The sequence below is a fragment of the Suillus subaureus genome (genome assembly GCF_016647635.1).
Source record: "Suillus subaureus strain MN1 chromosome Unknown BJ212scaffold_14, whole genome shotgun sequence".
NCBI lineage: Eukaryota > Fungi > Basidiomycota > Agaricomycetes > Boletales > Suillaceae > Suillus > Suillus subaureus.
The window spans coordinates 810,341-829,827 of record NW_024538570.1 but is presented as its reverse complement, the minus strand read 5'-3'; the positions used below and the strand labels follow the sequence as shown (position 1 = coordinate 829,827).

Genomic DNA, 19,487 nt, shown 5'->3' with positions numbered 1-19,487 from the left:
TATACCGCCACACAACTACACATGACAATTATAGTAACTTTTCGCGATGCCAAACACAGACAAATGTAAGATTTTTCAGTGGCTGACTATGCTACCGACACGGTTAGAAAAGTTCTACAGTACGCTTTCTCATAAGGCATAATGTCGGGACCAAATATTACATGACTATTTACCAAAGCTGAAGCGCCGAAATACGTATATGAATGCCTATTGTTGTCTGCTTTGCCCTGCGGAATTCCTCCCTGCGCACCAAACCCTAAATGGCCGCAGCTGCCTCGACAGATGATATGACTGCTCAAGTTCTCTAAATTGAAGGCAAGCATCTTCGAGCTGCTGACACAGCGTGAAAACTTGCGCAAATGTGTAATACGGAGTCACATTTTCATCTTCCTCACCATCCTCATCATTTGAATCCACCTCTATGATATCTCCACCCTCAACAGGACTTGATCCCCCAAATAAGGCGTCTCTAATGACACATAAAGTAGTCCTAAGACTTATGCGTTATGCATGCATATTACCTGTGTCCCACAGCGGGACCCACCAAGAGTTGATGCATCATGAGAATTATGCGTTATGAGAAGGTGTACTGTATAGTCATTTACCGTCATTTGCGTTTGCCTCACATCACACTCAAATCTGATGCCATTGCATGTGACTTTTTTGCTCTATCATATGAGTTACGTGTATGACCATGTATTGGTAGCAATGATTTGCATAAAAGTCCTTAGATGCTTGTGCAATGTTATGTATTTTCATTGCTTTATGTCTCTGAAAGCAAAAAAAAACTAGGATCGGACTCAGACATCACGGAAATACATACATGCACACCCCACATATAGAACCATTCAATTCCGCAAGCGAGCTGATGAAACTCATAACATTGGTTATCATAGGTGGCCTCTCATGAGACTTGGCACATCATCGTCATGCCTTGGAGCATGATGGGTGTCAGCATTTGGCAACGTTAGGGAGGGACTGCCCAAGGAACTGTGTCCTTGTGCGAATTGTAAAGCAGATGGCGACGGTATCTTTCCTTTTCCACTAAGACATGTTCATCGTTGGTTTCTGATAAAAGAGAGTCGAACCTTGCTTGCTAAACGGATTATGGCCTATTCTCAAGGGCTTCTCAGTACTAAACCATTTGCTCCTTAAGGTACCAGCAGGTGGACTACAGAGAACCATGTCTTGCAGGGAGCACTGCAGAGGCAAAGACGGCACAAACTGAGGCCGTCAACTGCTGAGCCACCCTATTTTGCCTCTCGAGGGGCACACCAGATCATGATCAGTTCTATGCTTGTGGCTGACAAGTTCTTATTATTAGGGTTATCAATAGGCGGTGATGAGGTACTTGGGAGCAGGAGGAAGTTGATAGCCGGTACGATGTAGAACAGGAGAAATAGGGGTGGTTGTTGGTGGATTCATTCAGAAGGGCATACAGTCATTATGCGGGTTAGAAAACAATGTGCACTGTGGAGTTCTGGTCAGAAAGTTCCGGGTTACTGTTATTACATTAATGCAATAACAGATAGCCTGGAACTTTCTGACCAGACGCCCTCAGATATGTTTCTCGGACTCTGGCGCAGAGTCTGAGCAGACTTAACACATACCGTCCATTTTCTGTATGTCCTCCATGCAGGGAGCAAATGCCAAGGGCAAGCAAGGTTTTGGCCCTTCCCAAGTTTAAAAATGTTTGCCACCAATGTATGCCCTGTCTTACAGAAACCTCACTGGCAAGGGTGGTGATGCTCTCAGAAGAGTCATTGACATTCATCTGCATCATTGCTCCATTCTCTCCTGCAGAGGGGTTGACCGAATCATGACATTGGTTGGTTGCGGGTGACACATAAGACATGGCTAGAGTACAGTAATTAAAAAGCATGTGACATAAATGCCGACAGAGACGTTGTCTCCTGTTGTATGAGTTGTATGACCGTTGTTTAAGGCCAGAGTACTGATGGCACAAAAAACGCAGAGTGACAGGAGGGTGGGAAGATCTGGTACTGTGAGTGTCGCAAGTGTTGTTTTCGTGTTCTAGCTCAGCTAAAAATGGAGGGCTGCATTCATGTATTTCTTTCCTGTACTCAAATATCATGTTAGTGGGGCAGACGCACAAGTCCATCCACTCCTCACCGCGCGAAGGAGCTGGTCCTTTCTTTTGCTAATGAATTGTATTGGTGGCTCATGGGACTCATGCCACCTGTCTGGCAATTCTGCATTTTCATCGTGTGTGATGTGGACCTCCTCCCCTCCGTCTCTGAGCCTCTTGAGAGCTGCATCCATCTCTTTCTTGAACATTACTGAGAGGTCAAGTCCCTTGGACATCCATGCATCATCTGCCTGGCCAAGCATCATTGAGATGTCGTTCACATTTACGCCCCAGCCCGTTTCTGAGGCCATCGCAAGTTAGCGCAGATGCACGCGTCCGCATCAGGTACGCGTACCGAATATCTTTTTGTTTTCTGGGTGCAATGGATCGGCCTCTAAATATATGTCCGCATCGTCAGGCAACTCGTCGAACTCCACGAATAGCCAATCTCGGTGATCGCGAATGAGGAACTCGTCGAGTGATTTAATCCGCTCATCATTCACGCCGTTCGCCACGCACTCCTCCAACACAATTCTTCTGGCAACCATGGCTTGAAGGAAACGTGCACCAGCGTTCTTGCGAGAGGTGTCAATCAGGACTGCCCTCTCTTGTTGCGCCTTTGTTTTCTTCTGCTTTTGATGCTTCTTTGACTCACCATCCCAACATTTCCACACTGCGAGCCAGTACTCTACACAGTAGCAAAGATACACCCAGGACGACCGATATCTGGCGGGGAGGAGCACATAGCCGAGAATCCGCTGGTCCTTCATAGCAGGAACCCGCAAAAACTCAAGTTGACCGGCATCCCCTGCACCATAGCTTATCAGTTCCGGAACACCGTAATGAATTCTGTGGGGTGCACGCGCATCCCATTGGTCCATAGAGAGTTCGGCCTTGGTGACAGGGATGCGGAAATCACGGATGGGTTGAGGAAGTGCCCCACTGATGGCAGCATGCTTTGCTGCAGATTTTGCTGCAGTCATCGCACGATATTGTTTGTGAACGGGTTTGAAGTGAGGTTGAAGCACCGTGCCCCCGTGTCGCTGGCGACCTATTTTCTTGATGCGAGGCATTCAGTGAGTATCAGCAGGACAAGGGCAAGCGTGATGATGAATCACAAAGATGACATAGCAACATTTACTAACTCCGCCGCCAATGGCCGATCTGAAAGTACAGTATTCCACGGTCGCTTGCATCGTTGCACAATAACAGTCAAATCACATTATTCTTGCTGATATGTTTTCATGGCAATAGAGCTATGTATGACTGATGTAATGTCTCAAATCTGCCAGCAGGAAATGTCACGATGTTGCAATTTATAGCTGACAACTCGCCTTCTTACACACATAGCACCTTTGAATGATTTGCTGTACAAACAGACTTCATATATCAATGAGGACTACCTTTGCTGACATCTGACATGTGTTATTGGCAAAGATCGCGGCATTCTCAAGGTCCGAGTTCCTCTTCTCGAAGACAATACCAACAGAGACCGACAGTCATGGTGAGACTCAGTGAGCAAATCGAAGGCTACTCGCTGCTCCAGGCTCGTGGTTGTCATATTGTACTAGAAAGACAAGCGAATGTTTGTATCGAGCGGGGGTCGCAGCGGGGTCAAATGACATGGTGGGCGGATGAGAAGATGCACGTGGTTCAACTGCACTAACTGGGAATAAACATTATCTGTAGAGCACAACTATGGACTTGCACGCGAAAATCACACACATAAACATGCAATGCATGCAATACGTGCAAAGTTTGCAAACTAGGCGATCAAAGTCTGATATACTTGCATTTTTTTCACCTTTCCAAAGGTTCTTTGCGTCTTGCACAAAATCTGAGTTTTGCCGTCCCGAATTTCTTAGATTTGTATCCACCTCAATTTGTACTCTAACGCATATCTTCACGGATCAACCTCTAAATTGTCGGGTTTCGCTGAGCGTGAGTGTTCCAATTGGACCGTCAACCATAAACAATTTCCATAATGGCCTGCACATGCAACAATGATCAATGGCCGCCGTGGACTGACTCTCCAACACACTATGCTCGACTTTCATACAGATGCATTCACACACAGTCAACTGTACACAGCACTGTCTATGGTGTGAAATTGTTGCGATGTTTGCACATTGTTTTCACACAGGAGTGAAGAAAGAGAGATGGGGAAAGTAGTTTCTTTTCATTACTGCTGTAAATGAATCTGACAGGATAACAATATAAAATATGACTGAGCCATGCACAGGCAAGCAGAAATGAGAAAAAAAATTACAGTAGCTGGTGTGTAGTGAAGCAATACCCAAGTTGCACTTACAGCTAAAATTGTTGAGGTGCAGGTGGGATTTGTCGCGGCACTTGACGAGGCAGTGATGCGGCATAGATGAGGTTTGACATGGCATGGCAAGTGGGCTATCATGCACCATAGGTAAGTGTGGAGGTTTACATTAATATGGAGGCTGCAAAGATGTTGGGGAGAACCTGTCATCGTATAGAGTACAGAGGGCGGATCAGACTTGACATGGTGGGGGTCGCTGTAATGGAACACACCAAAGGGAAGTACTAGCGCAAGATCCTGTAAGGATGATGTATTAAGTCTGATACTCACCACATGGCCATGTTATATTAACAATGCTTGTTATCCTGTTTGTAATGCATTGGACTAGGACACTCGGCAATTAAAGTGTGGTTCTATCATGTTTGGGTGCCAAACATCCTTCATTGCGGATGACAGTCTATAGATAGTGATCTATGAAGCATACAGTTAATAGCCTTTTTCACGCCTTGCTGATGGTATGCCCCCTGCCCTTCCTGATCATTTGCTTGCAGTACAAATAAGATTTGCATTGACATTTGCCAACTTCTGCCTGCAGTAGTAGGTTGGTCAGTCTATCAGACAAATTATACAATTTACAGAATGTGTTCGTGGGTGTGGTGAGCACCTCCTTCTTTCATGCTGTATCAGCACACTTCCTGCAGGGCCTCAGGAACATTATGTTCTGGGTGAAAATATCATTAGATCATGTTTTGATAGAAATATATACATAAAATACTAGCTTATTGAGGGCTGGGGATGGAGTCAGATGGGGAGAATAGAGCCAAGAGAGATGAGGGAGGAAAAATCTGGGGTGAGTAAATAAGGTCAGTGAATTAAGGGCCACAGAAAGAATGTGTTCCCCCCCTGCCACAAATTATGAGACATGATGTCCCCCTGTTGACTCTGACCATGTGTTCCCTCTTTCTCACAGATGATGTTCCTCTGTTCCCACTTTCCCACAGACAGCGTTTCTGTGTTCCCTCTTTCTCACAGATGATGTTCCTCTGTTCCCACGTGCCTTTCATAACCAAATAAAGAATGTGTTCCCTCTTTCTCACAGACAATGTTCCTGTGTTCCCACTTTCCCACAGATTGTGACACATAATGTTCCCGTGTTCCCTCTTTCCCACACAGTATGACACATAATGTTCCTCTGTTCCCACTAACCCTGTGTTCCCTCGTGCCTTGCCTAACCAAATAAAGACATGGTGTTCCCTCTTTTCCCACAGAATATTGGTCTTCGTGTTCCTCTGTTCCCTTTACTAACCAAATTAAGGTGTTCCCTCGAGGAACATCTATGGGACCATAGATGCTTGACTCCAATAGATAGGGAAAGGCGAAAACCTGGTTTGGACTGGGCTTGACTTTGCTTGATTTTCGATGCTTTTTTGCTATTGTGTTCCTTGATCTGACGTGTAGGGGAAGGCGAAAACCTTGTTTGGACTGGGCTTGATTTTGCTTTATTTTTGGTATTTTATGGCTCTGGGGTTGGTTTATTTTGGCCATTTTGCGGGTATTGTGTTGTCTTGGTATTGTGCCGTATTTGTTGTCCTTGGGTTGACTATTGGGGTGTTTTGTGATCTATTGCGGTTTTGTATCGTATTCCTTATGCTTGTGTTGACTATCGTAGTCTATTGCCTTGCTTGTCTGGCTGTTGTATGGTAACTCTAACCGAGACACCGAGAGAATACGTTTTTATCCGAGACGACGAGAAAGCTAACGGGCGGGGGGGTGGGGGGGATTTAAGAATGTTGACGTATGGTGAGCCCTGTTGTCCTTATCCTTGACTATTGTATTGTTATTGTATGCGATTGTATTGTATTGTGTCGTCTTGCGTTGTTATTGTGTGGTGGTCTATTGTGTTTGTTATCCTTGACTTGACTTGGTTGTCGTAGCGTGTGGTGTGGCGTTTCTTATCCTTGTCCTTGTCTTTTGCTATCGTAGTCTTGACTATCGTGTTGCTCATCCTCATCCTTGTTTCAACTTTGCTTGACTTTGCTTGATTTGAGGGGTGGGGTGAGGCGAAAACCTTGTTCGGACTTGGGTTGACTTTGCTTGATTTTCGCTATTTTTGTGCTATTGTGCTGCTTGATCTGATGCGTAGGCTGAGGCGAAAACCTTGTTCAGACTTTGCTTGACTTTGCTTGATTTTTGCTTGATTTTTGATATTTTCTTGCTATTGTGTTGCTTGATCTGAAGCGTAAGCGAAGGCGAAAACCTTGTCAGGGCTGGGCTTGACTTTGCTTGATTTTTGGTATTTTTTTGGTATTGGGTTGCTTGATTTTGCTTGATCTGAAGCGTAGGGTGAGGCGAAAACCTCGTCAGGACTGGGCTTGACTTTGGTTGATTTTTGGCGTTGTGTTGGTTGATTTTGCTTGATCTTGAGGCATAGGGTGAGGTGAAAATCTTGTTTGGACTGGGCTTGACTTTGGTTGATTTTTGCTTGATCTGAGGTGTAGGTTTAGGCGAAAACCTTGTCAGGACTGGGCTTGACTTTAGTTGATTTTTGGTATTTTTGTTTGTATTGTGTTGGTTGATTTTGGTTGATGTGAGGGGTAGGTTTAGGCGAAAACCTTGTCAGGACTGGGCTTGGTTTTGGGTTCATTTTGGTATTTTTTTGGTATTGCATGGCTTGATTTTGGTTGATGTGAGGGGCAGGCTTAGGCGAAAATGTTGTTCAGACTTGGGTTCATTTTGGGTGATTTCTGCTATTTTTTTGGTATTGTGTTGGTTGATTTTGCCTGAGTTATTGCTGTTGTATTGCTTGTCTTGCTGGGTATTGTATTGTGGTGTATTGTAGTGTGTTGCTAAGCTATCTAACCGAGAAGCGAGACACCGAGAGAATATGTTTTTATACGAGACGACGAGAGAGCTAACGGGTAGGGTGGGTGGGGACGGTCTAACATATGATTGCCCTGCTTATCCTATCCTTATCCTTGACTATCGTATTGTTATCGTAAGTTATCGTATCGTAGTCTATCGCGTTTCTTATCCTTGTCTTGACTATGGTATCGTGTTTCTTATCCTTGACTTGCTTATCGTATCGTAGTCTTGACTATCGCGTTTCTTATCCTTGACTTGCTTATCGTATCGTAGTCTTGACCGTCGTGATCCTTATCCTTGTCTTTTGCTTGTTTTCTTGATTTTTTGCTATCGTAGTCTTGACTATCGTATTCCTTATCCTTATCCTTATGGCCCGGGTCGAATCCTCGTTCAGACTTTGCTTGATTTTGCTTGATTTTTGCATTTTTATCGGAGTAGTTCCCACGGTTGAGTTGCTTTGTTGAACCCTTCGATTTCGAGTATTTTGCTTATAATTCATTAGGATCTTATCCTATTGATGTCATTAGACTATGGATAGACTCCCCTTGACGAGGGCTACGACATTGGTTTTCATCAATTAGTTGATCAGGTATTAGCTTACATAATGTCTTTGTCTTGTCATGGAGTCGAGCCTCCGATGGAACTGTTCCAGTGGAGATCATTGTTGTTGACACCCTGGTACTCTGTGACCCTCCAGTGGAACGGTTCCAGTGGAGATCATTGTTGTTGACACCCTGGTACTCTGTGACCCTCCAGTGGAACGGTTCCAGTGGAGATCATTGTTGTTGACACCCTGGTACTCTGTGACCCTCCAGTGGAACGGTTCCAGTGGAGATCATTGTTGTCGATACTCTGGTACTCTGTGACCCTCCAGTGGAACGGTTCCAGTGGAGATCATTGTTGTCGACACCCTGGTACTCTGTGACCCTCCAGTGGAACAGTTCCAGTAGAGATCATTGTTGTCGATACCCTGGTACTCTGTGACCCTCCAGTGGAACAGTTCCAGTGGAGGATTATATTTGTGAAATGTCTTGAAACGACCCCTTCTTAACCACGACCCATATAGAAAAGTGCTATATAATCGTGAAACACCCATAACCCTTTGGTGCCTGTGTGAATTGCGATGTGTCAGTTTGCCTCATACCCCCCACAAAGATCGATTTTTACAGACTTCCCATGACTTGCCAGTGCTCCAGGAGTATTTTTCCTGGGGGTTCTTGAGCCATCTGAACACGATGGTCGAGCCAGATTTCCCAGAAAAAATCACAATCTTGAGATATGCAAGGTCCCCCTCCCCCCTACCATCTCATATATCTTGATACTATGTAAATACCAGCATGTGAAAGGGTGCACCTATGGTTATTATATCACAGAAATCGATTGAGAATGGTCCTGGAATATTCCAAGGCTGTCTGGATTGAAATATGTCAGTTTGCCTCATACCCCCCACAAAGATCGATTTTTACAGACTTCCCATGACTTGCCAGTGCTCCAACAGCATTTTTCCTGAGGGCTCTTGATCACTCTGAACACGATGGTTGAGCCAGAATTCCCAGAAAAAATCGCATTCTTGAGATATGCAAGGTCCTCCTCCCCCCTCCTACCTCCTATATTGTGCTGTACATGATTTTAACTTGATACCGATAATGTAAAGGACAGTCCTGGGGTTTTTCAAGCGTAGAAATCGATTGGTGATGGTCCCAGACCATCTGGAGGTCAATAATGGTGACATATGTTGGTGGGGCCAAAAGTTCAGTATTTCGACCATATCTCCACAACCCAACCGCCGATTTCTTTAATTCTTGGCTCATATCATTCCTAAATGTGCCCACTATGATATGTACCAGCCCACAAAAAGAAGTTTTTGCACAAGTTTGAAACCTATTTCTAAAATGACCATATAAGTGCTGGGATTGGTGGTGGGGGTAGCGGGCTTGGGAGGATGGAATATTTTAATGAGCAGGGAGTGTGAAGGACCCGTATCGATACACAGCAAAACCCTTTATATATAGACGAAGGTAGATAGGCATTGACTAGTCAAGGATTTGGACTTGTTTGGTTTTCGCGCTGGCAGTGGGAACATTGACCGGAGAGCTTAGAGAGCACCATATGGCGCAACTGCAATTGGCCGCCGAACTAAATTATAGATGATTAATGCTCAACGACGGGTAGAACACGCAGAGCGATGCGGACTATCAAGCTCGTCGTTATTGGCGCTTCTGGCGTAGGCAAGACTTCTCTCCGTGGTCAGGTCAGTATTCCACCTTTCAACCTTTGCTTGAGCTTTCTCATTCTACTTATCTACCGCAGTATATATCGGGTCGTTTTTCCACTGGCTACCGTGCAACAATCGGTGCAGACTTCATAACAAAATCCCTTCCTGACCCAAAAACACCAACCGAGGTCATCTCTCTTCAGATATGGGTAAGTCTCCCTCGAGCTCTCTTCATACCTTCCACTCGCTCACGCAACGATAGGATACCGCGGGCCAAGAACGCTTTTCCTCGCTCTCCTCTGCATTCTTCCGCGGCGCAGACGCCGTCCTACTCATGTTTGACGTCAGCGCACCTGAGACTATGCACGCGCTCACGAAATGGTGGGAGGAGTTCAAGCATCGAGCACCGGTTAGCGATGAAGAAGTTGATAACTTTTGTTGTGTGGTCGTTGGGAATAAAATGGATCTGTTACAGCCCGGGATGGGTGTCACTGTGGAGGAAGCGCAGAGATTCGTGCAGGAGCTTGTGCCTCTTTCGGAACCTGAGCCACAGGTTGCAGAGCATCATGTGGAAGGAGAGATCGTGGTAGACCCTATTTCAGGGGAGGACGAGGATGTCATTCTTGAGCATCAACTCGGGCTCGGGTCACACACCGACCCAGCATCCCTCCTCGCCCCCTCCGCCCGAATAGACATCCAAAACCACCACAAACTCTCAAAATCACGTTCCCGTTCAAGTACACTCCACACCAGCACATCACTATACGGAACTTTCCGTTCAGGCGTCACCTCTTTCCACACCCCCTCTTCCTCCCTCTCTGAGATATATACAAGTGCACGGTCCTCTCCGCTTCCTGGGTCCCAACCGGGATCACCAGCACGAATGAGGAGAATGACGAGTTTGTCTAGTACATCAACTACTACTACGACGACGACGACTACGACGACTTCTTCGTCTGCGCTTACTATCACACCGAGTCTATTCACGCGGGGCCAACGTCCCACCACGCCCCAAGCAGATCCGGACCTTTTCCTACCCTCCGCCCTTCCAGACCCACCAGACACGGGCCCAAAGCTCTTCCTCACATCCGCAAAGACCGGAACGGGTGTAAGCGACGCATTTGAGTATATCGCTTTGCGCGTGGTGAGGAAGTGGGAATATGAAGAGGCTGTGGAGGCGAGGACGTTTCATGTGAGGGATGAGAGTGATGGGGATACGGTTCGGTTGGGGTTGGAGGATGGGAGGAGGAAGTGGAAGACCCCGGGGTCGTGTTGTGGGCAATAGTGGTGGACGCACTGTAGGCGATAGTTATGCGACCAGGCGACGAGCGCAAAGTATTTATCGGTATTTCCTTTTTTTATTTCGGTCTTTTATGTTCGTTCATCGTGCATATGTTGACCGACGATATCCACCAGCTTGAACGGGGACTATATATCATAATTTATCAGGAATTTATTATGGACTCCTTTGGGCTAGGCAGATTGTAATAGATTTTTATTGATGTGTAGTTGCGCGTAGGATGTCTCAGCAAATCAATAACGTGAGGTAGGACGGTCAGCATCAGGGAACCAGGTGCAGCAGCATATACCCTGTCTGCGAAGTTAGACATTCAAGCTACTTGGTCCTAAATACTTGCTGTCAACGTAGATGCGAATCAAGAAACACACATGGGTCGAAACACCAAGTAACCAGGCTCATACCCATGATCGGAGTATAAGATGTTCGTAAAATCAGAAAGACGAGACAAATCAAAATGACGTTCAACGCTTCACTCAGGATCGACGAGGAAGCATGGCATGAATCATGTATTCTGTGCGTGCGTAGAAAATGATGCGAGCGGCATAGGATAAAATTCTCAAGTATGTAAAACAACATGCAAGCGCGGTATCGCGTTTCCGCTCATGCTTATGCCTCCGCGGTTGGCCTGACACGCTTCTTTGCGACGGTGTTTTCTCTGTACAAAGTCCATACGATTAGGATGATTATTGGGGTGAGCATAGGAATAGAACGCACCTGAATCCGTTCTTGAATCTCCTCGATACGTCCTTGAGCGTACGCATGCGCCCAGTACCGGTGGTCTTTCTGCGCTTAGCTTTTTGGCCCCACTCATACGAGCGCAACTTTGCTGCGGGGTAGCCGCACTGGGCACAGGCTGGTTTATGACAATGACGGGTTGTTCAGCGTAGATTTAGATGGAGGGGATGGTGGCAGGACAGGGACAAGCGAATGCGAGGTCAGACACCGCCTAACAAAGAGGTGTAGAAACCCACTCTTATGTTGCCTGTGGAACGCACGGCGGCCACAGCGCCGGCAGAGCGTGTGGGACTTGGTGTGTCTCTTACTGCACGATTCAAATCCAACCGTATGAGAGAGATACTCCAGATCGAAGGGAAAGCACTACGCACCCAAAGGACGAAGTACCTGATCAACAAAAAGAAGATCCAAGAATATCGAAAAAGCCATCCGTCAAATCTAAACCCCAACAATCGAATCGAACCCAAACGAACCTTTCGTCTGTAGAGAATCAAAAAGGTGTCAGCGAACATGAAACAGTGGGTTTACCGGCCAGACACGCAAAATAACGTCCACCACTCCCGTTGAATACTATGTCATCCAACACAGATCATCTCCATCCACCCATCAACCGCCCAAATCCATCCCGTTTTTTCACCCAGGAAGCTTGCACGCATGTGCAAAGACATATCGGACGTCGAATGGGCACGAGACTCACCATCTTGACGTTTTCTTGAGGATTTGGAGAATAGTGATACCGGTGGGCGTGCCGGGGGTTGATTCAGTAGGGGAGGCTGAGATCGTGGGAATAGCAATGTTTCGTGTGAAAGCAGACCCGAAGTGGAAATTTAACCCCTACGCTGCATATACGAGCTCTTCTGCCAGTGGCAACACCCACGCAATTATTGGAGGATATGATGTACGGCCTCTGACCATATTCACAGTACAAACTAGCAAGAAAGCCTTCTTAATCAGAAAAATGCGCAGCCTTAACACTAGGTGTCGTCACTGTACCTCACAATACTACCAAATTCATTTACTACACCATCTACTGCACGTCTATGGTAGTTTGTTGTTTCACGCCGCACTCGCTGAGCTAGGTTCTTCGCTTCCCTAGCGTCTGAATCTATACTCGTAACTCCAAACTTAGTCAAAGATCAAAAAAGATCAAGCAACCGGTTACAGTACTATGCTCTAATCCCAAGCCTGATGCTGTTGCCTTCATATTATTCGTGAACTTTCCACCTCCAACAACTCATCAACTCAGATGCTGAGCTCCGTTTCCTACATCAGTGCTACCCCATCCTCACGGGTTCAGAGGTTTAAGGTAATACAAGTCATATAAAAGAACAGACCACTACTCATCCAAAAAAATATCAAGAAATATATCTTCACGTCTTCTATGCCATGTACGATCGCTCCAATCACTCCGACCGGCCGTATCATAAACACCTTCGTCTGGCCAGAGTTCAAGAGGGAAGCCGAATAAGTATAGCCATCCTGATCGACAAGAACGAAGTCAGCAGGGAATGCAACAGACGTCATAGGTGTGGATGAAGGTAGAACAACTGCCAATCGCACGATGCCTTTGTCATGAGCGCCCAAAATTAGGGCAGCGTCGGCATGACTCGGAGCAAGCACAAACACAGTGCAATACCAAGGTCTGTACAGACCAAAAAGCGTCTTCACGTCAGACTCTACGCGCCCCACTTGCAGCATATTGGATGCTTCAGGCGCCGTGTCCCCGACTTCCAGATGGCCCTCGTCGGGCACCCCATAGGCGTTGATAGGTCTCCCTCAACAGGTGTCACAAATTCGTTGAGTACGATGCTGCTGAACTGGTAGTTAATACCGAGCATAAAAATGAATGGGCTTCGTTGGACCATCTCGAGAGAACAAGAGAACTTTTCTAGGTGGCATGCCAGAATCACACCTAGGATTTGAGCATGACTACTTGGTAAACCGACATTTCTGTGTACGACAGTATCGTGGGCGTAGGTTCCATATGCGGGGCCACCGAAAATTCCATCAGAAGTTCGAATGTCCCTGGCTTGTAGTAACGGGCCATGGGGCGCAGTTTTCCCCGGATTTGACTTCTGGAACATTCAAGAAGTTGAAGAGTTCTAGGGAGCGTGGCTAGATCGTATGTTCAATGAGACCAATGCTGCTATGACAAGTGGATGTATGGCAAATAATTATTCCGGCACCTCGTTGTTCGATGCGAAGGTTGGGGTCCTTATCGATGATGCGGACTAGGACACTGTTCTAGAGGAGCGTCAACGCTGCCACCGGACCTGCTGGCCCAGCTTCTACCTAAAAATTCAACCGAGTTGCAATCTTCTACCATAAGCAGGTCACTTACGACTAGTACAGGAGAACGGATGGAATTCATATGTCGAGGTGGATGAGCAATTTCTTGGATGAGAATCACAGACAATCGCGTCTTATAACATCGGAACCAAGTCGGAAAAGTCGGGGTAGGAATGTGGCGCCCCAATGTCTATCTTATGGATATTGGTAGCCTTGCGAAAACAACTTGCTGACGATACACGATCCATCGGAAAACCTACCTATGGGCACACCAGATACTTCATGATGTCGAGCGAGGCTGCGGACGTATTCCCGTGCTTTTGATGTCAACGAGACATTCGTGCTAGTAGCTGACGTGCAAACTTTGAATGTGATATTGCCATATTGGTGCTTGTTCTGACTTCAAAGACGCTCGCACATGCCTTGTGGGGCAGTTTCTCGTTTGGAAAGGCAAAGATGAGTACCCTCGATTTCTATACGTAGGCTGTGCTGGCATAGTTCCACTTGCTAACAAAACTGGAGTGTCACAGTCACTTGGATATCGGAGTCACTATGGACAGCCAGTGTCAGCCACCACCTCGTAGAATTGTTATTCGGACCTGTAATGCAGATTTGACGAGTAGAAGCTCAACCGGTAACACTTTGACCTCTACGCTCGAGGTGTGATATCCTGGCAAGCAAATGAAGGGCAACTGGCGATTGCCCCCTCCGATTGCTTGCAGCACTTCGAAGGTCGCGAAAGGGCGGCGCAAGTTGGCTGTATGATGAGGATGGGCTGGGCAGCTTAAGGAGGAACCGTTATCGCTGCCAATTCTTGGAAAGGTATCTTCAAGCGAATGGGATGAGCCAAAGAAAGCAACAACGAGTAAGTAATTGGATGGTCTTGTGCTGCCGCAACCTCGCTGACTCAGCCATGCAATCACCGACAAACAATCGTACTGAGGTAAATTTGTCCGAACAGCTCCGATGACCTGCCAATCCATGACATGCATGACAGCCGCGTTGACGTTGCAAGATTCCCCTTGATAATCAGATCATACTGTTTCACGAAGCTGGGATGCATTTAGCTCGTTGGACTGCCACATCATCCGGTAGATCAGGATGCAGCCGAAAGTTTCGCTTGACTGTATCTCTGATTGTACAGATTGGAGTCATGGAGGGCTTGTCCAGTGATACCTGTTCTGCGGGAACAGTTTTCTAGACCTTATAGGCGATGCCATATTATCGACCTTTTTGCACCATAGTACGTTCATTGTGTCCCTGAACAACTGAATTCAATAAGCCTCGTGGGGTTGTCTCTAGAGAGGGCAATTGATTTCAGCATTCTGCGGCTTCGGCGTTTCGCACATAGGCTTTCGGCCAGATCTAGAATTCCCTTGATCCACATTTTGCAGGATTGAAGCGTTGGGGCAGCCCGATGTAACTGCAGGTAGGTCAATATGGAGTCCTACTAATAAGAAGCATCCACCTTCCCCGGTGTATCGTGATCAGCGTCTGACCATTTTGGCGATACAGTTTCGCCTTCTGTCACTTCTTTTTTCCGCATGGTTACAGCCTTGATGGTGTCCACCGTAACTGCGCCATGCGGTGCCAAAAACGAATAAGTGACCTGTTCTAAACCTCGCAGTTATGCTTCCTACCTCTCGAGATCCTGCGTCCGCAGCTGCGTGCTCTAGTAATGACCGTTCAGGACTGCCTTTGTGCTCGACGGTGATTGACAAATGCCGCCCTTGTCTATAACATCGTCACTAGCACGACGTAGTGAAGGACAAGGATGGCGTTTGGACCATGGTCACAGCCACTGACGGCCACATCCTCTGCATCCAAGTCTAGGTTCACCTTAGTCCACCCTCCCAAACTCTGTATTCGGACTTTCAGCGCTCAGCCTTGGCACAAAGGCGTTCTGCAATCATGACATCGGCCCGTTGATTTTAGCCAATTTTACACTACGCCACTGGAATGCACCGTGACGAATGCAATTACTCCCCTAATCCACCACACGCGATAAGAGCGCTAATACAGGCCTGCTTCATGGCCTCCACGAAATGCCGACAGCTTCCATTCATAATAAAAACAGAACGGCAGTCTTCATCCTCCGTCTAGGCTCCGGCTACCAGAGACTAGTGAACAGTGCGATGATACTCGAACACGACACAAACATCGGCCAGTGCCAGCAACTTACCAAAAGAAAGGGAAGGTGCTTCGGACTATAGATAGCATACTCGGGACGACTTTCCTTCCTTCTGGTTGGCTTGTCTAGTAGGGACGAGCATGCTCCGGTTGTACTTGTATTTCTCACTTCCTGGCGCCAGCTGATAGAGGGTTATAGTCGTTCCTATAAAGTACTGTTGATCTATATATGAATTCTTCCTGCTTTTGACTTGTGGGTTCAGTGCACTCTGTGCCAAATATATGTATTGAGCATGTAATTACAGGTAATTACATTATCGACTCCCCTTAATACTAGCTATAGTCCCTTTAAAGTCTCAGGCTCTCAGACCCCCTGCATGTTCATTCCACTGCACATATTGGCTGTACGATATACGATATACATATCAAGCATGCACATGCACATATGGATGTCGCAGGGTGAACTCGACCGCGCCGGAAAGTTAACAAGCCCGGGTACACCGTTGCACAGCCTCGAAGGTCTATCTTCCGTAAGGAACTTCGCGAGCTCGAAGGAGCTTGACAACTCCGATCTTCTGGCAGCTGTCAGCAGATCACCGATAGTAACCTATTCGGTACCCTTTTCACCAGTTGGGCTTACAAAAGCTGGATGCCTTTTATCTCCTCCATTAAATCCTTAGGCCCCAACTCAACATAGTATCCTACGATGACCAAAGAGGTTGTGTTCACTCTTGACGCCGTCCCTCCCCTCACTACGTTCTGTGAGTTTTCGCGTTATCAGGAGTGAATGGATGATGACGATGAGTTTGTTCAGCTCAGGCCATCATATCTAAAGGATTTGTATATGTCTCGGGCAACATTGGATGTACGAGCGATTTCATGATCGTTGAGGGTGGAGTGCAGGGGCAAACAGTGAGGCCGTACTTGTTATCTCCCGTGAACTAATTGGTCACACAATGTTACAGATTGCTGCCCTTGAAAATATGCGCAAGGTTCTCGAAGCTGCAGGATCGGGACTACAACACGTTGTGAAAGCGAACGTCTATCTTACAAATTTGGCGAGAGATTTTTCTGAAATGAACAGTGTGTACGTGAGGGTATGTCTCTATTTCTCAACAGATCTTTCAATTAGATCAATTGACCTCTTCACGTAGTTCTTCGAGGAAAACGCGATGCCTGCGAGGACTTGTATCGGTGTAGCTTCTCTTCCGCTGGGCGCAAGCGTTGAGATCGAGTGTGTGGCAGAACTTCCAGACGCTTGATATCCCAAGTAAAGCACGAAGAATGTGAGAAAGTTGTACAATGTACAGCAGCGTGATTCATTGCAAGTCGATTGCAAAGTACTATGTAAATTCTGCGCTTCTGTACTAAATATATAGGAAATACATTAACTGCTGGCAATCAGCAAAATAACCAAACCAAAGGTCGCAATCAATACTTATATAAAGAAGATACAATTACCACCAAGATTGCAGATCATCATCGAGAATGGACTACATAATTTGGACGTTATTCTCATCATCATTGCCACCCTGCATAGCCTGCACGCACGTTAATCTAAATCCCCGCAGCCACAGCACTGCGCCACGCACCCTGCTTTGCTTTGAGGCCCTGCAGCAGTTCGTATAGCTGCTGTCGGATTCGTGGTTGATACATTTCCAGTGCAGCAGGGGAAGGGTCTTCGCCTAGACACGTCTCAAGCACAGCACGTAATCGCGCGGGAATTTGATGCAGATCTCTGTTTGCCTCAGGTATAGCCTTATTGATGACAGAAGGGGGGAAAGACGCACGAAGTGTCAACCCCTGATCCTTCGAACGCCCATACGACGGCGTTAAATCCGACTCCAAATTGCATGTAGGCGTCGCTGACTGCGTCAGGGGATGCTCTTGAGGTGGACCATAGAGTGAGCGTGGACTGAAGGTTTTTCATTGCTGCAATGAGCGTGTGTACAGAATTTGGGACCGAGGAGCTGTATTGGGGACTGGGGGTCGATGCGCTGTACTAAGGGTGGGGAATTATTGACGATGGGAGACATGACACCATAATACCGCACTTACGGCACTGTAGTTACTTCCATATGAGCCCTGCCGCGTAGGTGTAGTAAATGCTCCTAATCCTGCAGGAGAAGTCGGATAATACTGATGCATGTTGGTTGACAAATGGAGTTAGATAATTGGTAGAGAAGACAAGGCAGCTGAGAGGGATACAAGACCAGCTAGTAGAGAACAAGGAGAGTGGGACTCGGGAGCCACAGCTCAAAGGTCAATATAGCACAGGAAATACAATAGGAACAAGTTTTGAGTGCGGAGGATGTTAGTCCGTTACGCTTTTATCCTAGATGAAAGATCGATTGATCCCGGTCATCTGTACGCGAGCTGTGAATAAACGATCTGGACACGTCAACTGACCGCACCCGCGCAATCAAAGTTGGACGAATCATAATCGATGTTCACGAAATGTAACCAACACAGCAGTAAGTACTGCCATCGTGGCGCTGCATCTAAAGTTGAGTAAGCAGCACCGCTTTGCTTAGGAAAACGCAGTAAAACTTTAACTAGCTCATCAGTAGATGTCGTCAACCATCGTCTGTCGTCAGGACATCCAGGAGTATAGATTATATTATTACTACCCCTCAGGGGGGACGGCTACATTCTTCGACACTGACAATGATCTTCACGCCTTAGAAGCCTGAGGCTGGGGTGAGAAATGATCGGACAAATGCCCAGGCTGAAACTGTATCTGCACAGCGTTCCCACCAATCGTAATCATGATACTTTGGTCGAACCAGTTCCTGGTCCGAGGTCCGCATCGTGATATCACAACAAGCACGTTTGGCAATATAGTTGAAGGTAAGTATTAGTTGACACGAGTCACGTAGCGGCTCACAGAGCTGTCGTGGAAGTAGAGTTTGATGTAAGTGGACTAATGTCATTTACCCACCCAAATTGAACGCTAAACGCAGAGTGAATGCAGATATACGGGTAGTGGACTGAGCATGAACTCACTACCCGGTCAATCATGCCCAACAGTGGCGACGTTGGGTTGATGCTAATCTGCCGTATTGATCAGTGGGAAATTCGCCACATGCCATGTTATAAAACACAACTCTCCCTACCAGGTCCGGAGGCAAACAGGGCTAGCCTTACTGCAATACGGAGGAATTACTCCTTTGATCGTGTAGGGTAAATCTGATTGGATGGAGTTCCACACTTGACAACAGCCTCGCTTTTTAACATGTACAAACATGCCCCGAGAACTTTGTCGTCTATCAAGCTGCGGCTTCAAGCACTGTCCAACTGTCGAAAAATCGAATGACCCTACATCTTATTTGATTCTTCCACAAAGGGAGGTGCGACAATTAGGAGTGTTGGAGTGAAGAATCTGCGAGGTTCGTGAACATGCATCTCGCCGGATTATGCTCATCTATTGATCCGTGAACAATGAAGAGAAAAACTCATTTGAGTTCATGTTTACTGTTGTTTATCCCACGAATAGAGAGCCAAACCCTGCAAACAGAACCCTTGATGAATGTCACGATATCAGATATCGATGGCAATGCATGTGTTCTCCCATACCAACGATTTCTTAGCCTCA

General features: G+C 46.7%; 6 protein-coding genes across 6 annotated transcripts; 2 read left to right on the top strand and 4 right to left on the bottom strand.

Moving 5' to 3' along the window:
* Positions 1-1,453: 1,453 nt before the first annotated feature.
* Positions 1,454-3,162, bottom strand: BJ212DRAFT_1299431 (uncharacterized protein; the record flags this gene model as incomplete). Its single annotated transcript, XM_041332865.1, has 4 exons — positions 1,454-1,502; positions 1,611-1,857; positions 2,115-2,390; positions 2,445-3,162. 4 exons carry the CDS (start codon positions 3,160-3,162, stop codon positions 1,454-1,456), a joined length of 1,290 nt encoding a protein of 429 aa, XP_041193718.1.
* Positions 3,163-9,334: 6,172 nt separating this feature from the next.
* BJ212DRAFT_1352292 (P-loop containing nucleoside triphosphate hydrolase protein) lies at positions 9,335-10,954 on the top strand. Its single transcript, XM_041335556.1, has 3 exons — positions 9,335-9,474; positions 9,534-9,647; positions 9,701-10,954. The coding sequence occupies exons 1-3, from the start codon at positions 9,409-9,411 to the stop codon at positions 10,721-10,723; spliced, it is 1,203 nt and encodes a 400-aa protein (XP_041193717.1). The 5' UTR covers positions 9,335-9,408; the 3' UTR covers positions 10,724-10,954.
* Positions 10,955-12,479, bottom strand: BJ212DRAFT_1352288 (ribosomal protein L37e-domain-containing protein). Its single transcript, XM_041335555.1, has 6 exons — positions 12,171-12,479; positions 11,947-11,953; positions 11,845-11,860; positions 11,710-11,780; positions 11,453-11,591; positions 10,955-11,393 (listed from the first exon to the last, which is right to left on the bottom strand). The coding sequence occupies exons 1-6, from the start codon at positions 12,171-12,173 to the stop codon at positions 11,345-11,347; spliced, it is 285 nt and encodes a 94-aa protein (XP_041193716.1). The 5' UTR covers positions 12,174-12,479; the 3' UTR covers positions 10,955-11,344.
* Positions 12,480-12,685: 206 nt separating this feature from the next.
* BJ212DRAFT_1352286 (uncharacterized protein) lies at positions 12,686-13,171 on the bottom strand (the record flags this gene model as incomplete). Its single annotated transcript, XM_041335554.1, has 2 exons — positions 12,686-13,079; positions 13,110-13,171. The coding sequence occupies 2 exons, from the start codon at positions 13,169-13,171 to the stop codon at positions 12,767-12,769; spliced, it is 375 nt and encodes a 124-aa protein (XP_041193715.1). The 3' UTR covers positions 12,686-12,766.
* A 3,427-nt stretch (positions 13,172-16,598) lies between these two features.
* On the top strand, positions 16,599-17,154 carry BJ212DRAFT_1270894 (Endoribonuclease L-PSP; the record flags this gene model as incomplete). Its single annotated transcript, XM_041330925.1, has 4 exons — positions 16,599-16,653; positions 16,707-16,804; positions 16,858-16,989; positions 17,047-17,154. 4 exons carry the CDS (start codon positions 16,599-16,601, stop codon positions 17,152-17,154), a joined length of 393 nt encoding a protein of 130 aa, XP_041193714.1.
* A 75-nt stretch (positions 17,155-17,229) lies between these two features.
* BJ212DRAFT_161791 (uncharacterized protein) lies at positions 17,230-18,131 on the bottom strand. Its single transcript, XM_041342542.1, has 4 exons — positions 17,951-18,131; positions 17,683-17,894; positions 17,485-17,630; positions 17,230-17,424 (listed from the first exon to the last, which is right to left on the bottom strand). Exons 1-4 carry the CDS (start codon positions 18,038-18,040, stop codon positions 17,414-17,416), a joined length of 459 nt encoding a protein of 152 aa, XP_041193713.1. The 5' UTR covers positions 18,041-18,131; the 3' UTR covers positions 17,230-17,413.
* Positions 18,132-19,487: the final 1,356 nt, after the last annotated feature.